Source organism: Chenopodium album, chromosome 2, assembly GCF_948465745.1.
Source record: "Chenopodium album chromosome 2, dcCheAlbu1.1, whole genome shotgun sequence".
Lineage (NCBI taxonomy): Eukaryota > Viridiplantae > Streptophyta > Magnoliopsida > Caryophyllales > Amaranthaceae > Chenopodium > Chenopodium album.
This window is the reverse complement of record NC_137835.1, coordinates 12738682-12746776: the sequence shown is the minus strand read 5'-3', so window position 1 is coordinate 12746776 and position 8095 is coordinate 12738682. Positions and strand designations below refer to the sequence as shown.

The following is an 8095-nucleotide window of genomic DNA, read 5'->3' as shown; positions in this document are numbered from 1 at the left end:
AAATGCTACTAAAGCAATAACCTTCACATTGTAATGGAACAAAGATTAACCTGCCTTACAAGTTAAACCAATTTTGATAATTTCTTTTGCTTAATTATATAAAAAGTAAATGCTTTTAACTTTGTTAATATAAATTATTAATATATTATGGCGTAACTTGTTTCATTATTATTACTTATAAAGGTGGTGAAAGTTGTATATTATTGACAAACTAACATATATACCCGGTTAATTAGAGTGATATAACATATATTTCCTCTATTTTTTTAGTTTGACATTTTTTTACTTTTACACTACTCACAAATTATACTTTTGACTAGCTTTTGTGATATATAGCTACGATAAAACATAATCAAGTGGAATTTTGTTTGAATCATCTCAATGTATATTTTATTAGTATTCAATTTTTATAATTTTACAATGTCGAGAATTAGATATATTAATCGTTAAAATAATGTATTGGCAAGTGTGATAATAGAATAATGTCAACTAATTAATATTAGAGTTTGGTTTGTTATATTTGTGTTAATATTGTATATTTGGCAAGTTTATCTTGTTAGGAGTTTTAGGCAAGTTAGGTATTCTATTGTATTGAGTATATATTTGTGATTAATAGAATACAGAAGCCAAAGCCGTTTTCTCCAATATTTTTTGAGTTTAACATGGTATCACAGCCTCTCTGATTGTGGAGATTTTTTTTACGATCCTGGTTTGTTCATCTTTGATTTAATTTTTCCGCAATTATTTTTCTGAAATTAAGGCTTCAAAATTTTTTTTTCTAGTATATTTTTCAAGAATTTGGGATTCCAAACCCTAATTCGTGAGTTGATTTTTTTTATGGGTGCTACGATTTGTAGTGCTCTGTGTGTGTGGTGCGCAACTTCTTGTGTGCTGCTGATTGTTTGGTGTGTGTGTGTTGTTTGGGCATGCCGCGTAGTGCGTTTCTGCTGCTGTCTTGTGTGGTGAGGCAGTGGGTGTTTTGTGCGTGTGGTGCTACTTGTGTGGGTTGGTGTTGTGCGTCACTTGTGTAGCGTGCTGTGTGGCGTGTTGTGTGGTGCTGCGTTTTAATTGCGTGGTGCTACGGTTTGGTGTTTGGTGCTGCAGTTTGTGTGTGGCGCTAGTTGTTGTGAGGTAGGGTGCGTTCTGTTTTTTTGTGGTCGTGGTGTGTGATTAATTGTTTATTTATTGTGGTGCTCATAATTTTGTGCGATGTCGGGCGATGATGATACACCTCCTCTACCTCCTACTAAGTATGAGCCTTTCACCGATTACTATCTTCATCCCAGTGAAGGCTCTCAATTGGTGATTTGTCCCATGTTGCTTACCGTCGACAACTATGAAGAGTGGTCGAGGTCCATTCGCAACAATCTTTGGTCTAAGAGCAAGCTCGGGTTTATTGATGGTTCTATTGTTCAACCCGATCCCAAGCATCCTGATTTTTGACAATGGGGTATTGTTAATTCTACTGTTGTTGCTTGGATTTATAATACTCTTGATGTTAGTATTTGTTTGACTGTTATTATTTCTGATGATGCTAAAACTTTGTGGGATGATTTGCGTGATCGTTATTCTCTTGGTAACGGTCCTCGTATTTTTGAATTGAAACATGATATTGTTGATTGTAAGCAAAGAGGTCGTTCTGTTGCAGTTTATTATGGTGAATTGAATAAATTGCAAAATTTATTTTCTAGTTATGTGAAATTGCCTTCTTGTACTTTTTCCGCTGCGAAAGAATATGCTAAGTTGCATGAGAATGAGTTATTGCATCAATTTTGTCGTGGTTTGGATCCTAAGAAGTTTGGTTCTTTGGTGTCTACTTTGTTGATGAGTGATCCTTTGCCTAGTATGAATGATGCTTATGCTAAGGTTATTGATGATGAGCGTAAGCAATCTGTGTCTGAGGCACATGAGACCTCTTCTTCTTCTGCGACTGTTGGTTTTAATGCAACAGGTACGGCTTCCGGTCGGACATCCGAGCGGATTGAGTGTGCTTATTGTAAACGGTCCGGTCATGATAAGGACCACTGTTATCAGCTTCATGGATTCCCGGGTGGAGGGCGTGGAGGGCGTGGTGGTCGTGGGGGTCGAGGAGGTAGTGGTGGTCGATCGTCAGGTAAAGGCAAGGGTGAGTTTGCTGGTGCTGCTGGAAATTCTCGTGGTAACAATGAGCCGGTTTCTGATTCTAATCGTGGGAGTGTTCCAACGATTTCTGATAATCAATGGAAGGAACTCATGTCTGCGGTAAAGTGTGCCAAGTCTGGTTCTTCGACAGATGGCAACAAACTTGGTACGTATAATTCCATTGATTGGCTCATTGACACTGGAGCTTCAAATCATATGTCTGGTAATATTGATCTTTTCACTGATCTACATGACATCTCTTCGCCTGTTGGTTTTCCCAATGGGAAGAGCACGACGGCAACAAAGGAAGGAAGAGTTATTTTATCTGATAATTTAACTCTTGATAATGTTTTATATGTTCCTGCTCTTAAATGCAACTTGTTATATGTGTCTCAATTGTTAGAAAAACAATTCTATTTTATTATGTTCACTGACAACTACGCATTATTCAGGACCGCAGTTTCAGGAACCTGATTGGAGCGGGGGTCCAATGTGATGGGGTCTATATTTTTCGTCCGGTTCGTGCTCGGAATCTGCCGGCGAACAAAGTGGTTATTTCAGATGCAAGTTTATTATGGCATAGGCGTCTCGAGCATCCGTCAATGCAAGTTGTGAGCTCTCTTCTAGGAGTTTCTAGTAGTAGTAGTACTCATAGTAGTAATTCTGTTTGTTCTTTTTCTTGTGACATTTGTTTTATGGGGAAGCAACCCCAAAACTCTTTTCCGTTAAGTATGAATAAAGCATCTGGAATTTTTTATTTAATTCATTGTGATATTTGGGGGTCCAAACAAGATTGTTTCCAGTTGTGATGCTCGTTATTTCCTAACCATTGTTGATGATTTTTCTCGTGCTACTTGGGTGTTTTTTATGGTTGGTAAATATCAGGCCTCTCAGTTGGTTCGTGAGTTTTGTGCTATGGACAAGACTCAGTTTGGGAAAAAAAGTGAATGTGGTTCGTAGTGATAATGGTCAAGAGTTCCTGAGTTTGGGGTCCTTCTTTGCTCAGAAGGGTATTCTGCATCAAACGTCATGTGTTGACACGGCTCAACAGAATGGTAGAGTTGAGCAAAAACATCGTCACATTTTAAATGTGACTCATGCTCTTCGATTTCAGGCAAAGTTGCCAAAGTATTTTTGGGGTGAGTGTGTTATGACTGCGGTGCATCTAATCAATCGCACTTACACTCCGGTTTTGAGAGGTAAACCCCTCATGAACTTTAATTTGGTCAATTACCTTCTTATGATAGTTTGCGGGTTTTTGGTTGTCTTGCTTATGCTGCGAATCGTCCTCGAGTTAAGGACAAGTTTGATTCCCGGAGTCATAAGTGTATTTTTGTTGGTTATCCTCACGGGAAAAAGGGTTGGCGTCTCTATGATTTGGAGACGAATGAATTTTTTGTCAGTCGGGATGTGCAATTTTTTGAAGATAAATTCCCGTATTTAGAGTCTCTTCCGGATGATTGCCGTTTATTGTGGGAAAAGTATTTTTCGAACCCACCGGTGTGGGAAGAGGATGTGAGTTTTTAGGGGGTTGTTGGTGAAGTGTATGGGGTCGAAAATGGGGAGGAGCCTCCTTCCACAGCCTCCACCGCAACCGTGCCGCAGCCAGGCTGCAGTCCCCTCTACCCAGCCCCCTCCTTTGATGCAGAAGGCAGCCCAGTCCGCGACCAGGTCGCGGCACACTGCTCCAACTCGCAGCATGGTCGCGGACCAAACTGCACAGCAGTGTGGCGCCACTGTGCAGTCCCCTGCAGCTGGGCAGTCCGTACAGGCCGCCGGTGGTTGGTAATCAGCCGGTGGTGGCCGACGGTGGTTGTTCGCCGGTTCTTGGTGGTTTAAATAGTGACGAGTAGCCGATTAATGTTGTTGAGCACGAAATTGTGGATGGGAATATTTTTACTAACCCGGATTATTTGAGGGGGAATTCGTCGGAAAATTTGGGTCGTGGTCATCGTGAAAAGCGGCCTCCTTCCTGGCATCGGAACTATGTGACTCATACTATCATCACTGAATATATAGACCCCTCTACATCAACTAACGACCCTCCTCAATCACATTCCTCAGGTAAACCTTTCCCTATAGCTTATCATGTTGAATATAATCGTTTTTCTAACATACACAGGTGTTTCCTGGCGACGATCACTAAGGGAAAGGAACTGTCTTCATTCAAAGAGGCGGTTAAAGACGTCGGTTGGCGTAAGGCTATGCAAGATGAGATTGATGTTGTAGAACGCAATGGCACATGGACCGTTGTGGATCTTCCTCCAGGCAAGAAGGCTATTGGTTGTTGTTGGGTGTTCAAAATCAAGTACCAGACCAGTCAAAGGTGGGACGTCTCAAGGCTCGTTTGGTTGTTCGTGGCAACCGTCAGGTTGAAGGTGTTGATTATAATGAGACGTTCGCTCCAGTTGCAAAGATGACTATGGTACGTGTTTTGTTATTTGTTGCAGTTTCTTTGAATTGGGATTTACATCAAATGGATGTTCATAATGCCTTTCTTCATGGTGACTTGGAAGAAGAAGTATATATGCAATTACCTCCAGGGTACTTCGACACCTGGCAAAGTTTGCAGGTTGGAGAAATCTGTATACGACTTGAAACAAGCCCCGAGACAGTGGTTTGCAAAACTGTCTAATGCTCTGCGAGGTTTTGGGTTTAAAAACTCATATGCTGATTACTCTCTATTTAGCTATGTAGAGGGCAGTGTCTCATTGCATGTTCTTGTGTATGTCGATAACTTGATCATTGCAAGCTCCTCGCATGATGCCATTGTTCGTTTTAAAGCCTATTTGAGCAAATGCTTCTATATGAAGGATTTGGGTTTGCTTAAGTATTTCTTGGGCATTGAGGTTGCTTGGAGTCCTGTGGGTATCTTTATTTCACAACGAAAGTATGCTCTTGAAATTTTGACTGAGACAGGTATGTTGGGTTGTAAACCCATTGATACTCCGATGGAGCAGAATCATCGTCTTGCACATGCTTCCGGTGAGTCGTTCGCTCATCCGGAACAGTATCGTCGTTTGGTTGGTCGTTTGGTTTACTTGTCGGTCACTCGACCGGAGTTGAGTTACTCAGTGCATGTTTTGGCACAGTTTTTGAGTGTTCCGCGGGTTTCTCATTGGGATGCGGCCATTCGTGTCTAGGGCTATCTTAAGGGTAGCCCGAGACAAGGTATTTTTTTACGACCTACGACAGATTTACGCTTGACGGCGTTTTGTGATAGTAATTGGGCGGCATGCCCGTTGAGTCGGCGTTCCTTGTCAGGTTATTGTAGACACCCATTTGTGTCTCCCCAAAACCAAACCCAGTGATGAGTACCTTTCGCGTCGAATCATAATCGAATGAAGTGAAAGTGTGGAAAGTTTAGTGTTGCGGAAAGTTTTAATTTCTTTTCTCTTCTCTCTGTTTTTGAAAACTTTTTTAAGAAAAACAGCCAATCCAGTTTGGTTGGTACACGATATGGATCCAATAGTAGTGTAGTTGGATGGGGCTTGACAAGAGCTTTCCAATGATATATTATAAGCCTAATTCCGATGAATATTGAGGAAGTTATGGCCAATTTACTGAACTGAGCCCGTTTTGAGCCTTATATGCGGCCCAATAATCTTGGGGAGGGCCTAATAGATTTATCATTCCTAATGCAATTAGGAATGGTTTTAGTCTTCTAGATTCTTCTAGAAAGTTCTTTTCATTCCTAATTCAATTAGCATTGATAAATTGACTTTTGTTGACTTTTCAGAGTTTTAATTAAAATCAAAGAGTATTTTTGAGGGAAATACGATTTTATCCTCCTGTACGGCAATTTCTATCTGACTTTAAGAAAACGCGTGAAATTTTAAATCAGCGCCAAACGCCAGCTGTAGCGCCTAGCGCTAGCATTGGCGCCTGGCGCTAATGTTGGCACTTGGCGCCAATGGCCAGCGTTGGCGCTGGTTCGATTTTATGTGCGCCAGAATTCTGTTTTGATATTTTATATTTTTGGCTGATTTTCTCTATAAATAACGTGCTAAAAACTCCGTTTTCGATAACCAGTTTTCATCAACAATCATCAATTCTCTCTCATTCTCTTCAATAATCATACACCAACTCTCATCAAGATTTTCTTGATTACTCTCTCTCTCTCTCTTTTCTAAACTAGCTTCTCTCAAATATAAAAATTCCGCATTCATTAGATCTAGATACACCTAGCCATATTCGAAGTTGCATTCGCCCTAGACGTGAAAGGTTTAATTTCTGAGGGTTTGGTCCCAAATCTCTATTTCCATTATTTGATTTAATTGTTTTTATTATTATTTTCCTTGAAGTTACTAACGTGTGTATTTTGTTATTAGAAAGAGGTACGAGGCATCAAAGTAAGTACTTTAATGGTTTTTATTGATATTACGATGTAGAAATCATGTTTAGGCTGTTATTATGATGTTCCTAGTATCATGTCTAGGGTAAATTTAATATTAAATATAATTGTTACGATGCCTTTTATGTTCTTCCTAATATTTATTCATGTTAGTATCATGTTAGGGTTAAATATATGATTTTTATTGCTTAGTGACATGCTAGGATTTGTTATTAATCTTGTTAGTATCATGCCTAGGATCTTGCTATTGTTATTATGCTTTAACATGATTTATGATTATTTTTATGAATTATGATTATAATTGTTATAATTTATGATCATGATTATTATAATTATTATTATGATGATTATTGTTTATGATTATTTATTATGTTGCTTGATATATATTTTTATTGCTTGATCACACCTTTATGCATGTTTAAAGGGAATTTGTACTTGTAATCACGCTTAATAAGATAATTAATAATCTTGTTTAGGGTTAATTTGATTATGATTCAAGTGATCGCCAATAAGAGATTTATTTTTGCATTAATATTAAACCAACATAGATAAACAGGTTTAGGGTTAATCCTATTGATTGCATGTTAATCAAAAAGCGCACATGAATACGATCAGAATAAAGTAGAGGCCTATTATTAGGGCAGGTTCAATCTCTTTTAGGTTGGATTTGTACCTTCATCCCCGAACCCTATTTGGTTCAAGACCTTATGGAGTTGACGATCTCTTGGATCGTTAAGGGGTGTAACCTTCACCCTGTGAACGGTTTACAAGTTCCTAAAAAACTTGTTGGCGACTCTTTTGCTCTATCTTCTTTCCCTTTGGACGCCACCATAATTTAGTGAATGATCACAGTGGGGTTCAAGCTAGGGGTTAACGCTTGAAATATTCCCTACAGTTATTTTGTTTTCTTAAGTCGTTCCCCTGTTTCCTAGAATACTAAGAAACAGCCCACTGTAGCCACATCCTCATCTGAAGCCGAATACAGGTCTATGTCCCTCACTTCTCGTGAGTTGAAATGGTTGAAAATGTTGTTGCTTATTCTTGGTGTTAAGCATTCAAAGCCTATGCAGTTGTTTTGTGATAATCAGTCGGCTTTGCATATTGCTAAGAATCTGGTGTTTCATGAACGTACGAAGCATATTGAGGTAGACTGTCATTTTGTTCGTGATGAGTTGATAAACGGTAATATTTCCACCTCATATGTTCCAACAGGTCATCAGTTAGCATATATTCTCACCAAGGCTCTTGGACGTCAGCAGTTTGGTTTTCTCTTACGCAAGTTGGGCATTCGTGATTTACATGCTCCAACTTGAGGGGGAGTATTAGAGTTTGGTTTGTTATATTTATGTTAATATTGTATATTTGGCAAGTTTATCTTGTTAGGAGTTTTAGGCAAGTTAGGTATTCTATTGTATTGAGTATAATATATTTGTGATTAATAGAATACAGAAGCCAAAGCCGTTTTCTCCAATATTTCTTGAGTTTAACAATTGAAAACAGAGTTAGTATGTACAATGAGACAAACACATGTTCGAAGTATAATTATTTCTTATACGTAACAGAGTTAGTATGTACAATGAGACAAACACATGTTCGAAGTATAATTATTTCTTATACGTA

At 38.9% G+C, this 8095-nt stretch overlaps 1 protein-coding gene across 1 annotated transcript; it reads left to right on the top strand.

Moving 5' to 3' along the window:
• Positions 1–1209: 1209 nt before the first annotated feature.
• On the top strand, positions 1210–2595 carry LOC145568624 (uncharacterized). Its single transcript, XM_081628055.1, has 2 exons — positions 1210–1391; positions 1503–2595. Exons 1-2 carry the CDS (start codon positions 1210–1212, stop codon positions 2593–2595), a joined length of 1275 nt encoding a protein of 424 aa, XP_081484181.1.
• The last annotated feature ends 5500 nt before the right edge of the window (positions 2596–8095 follow it).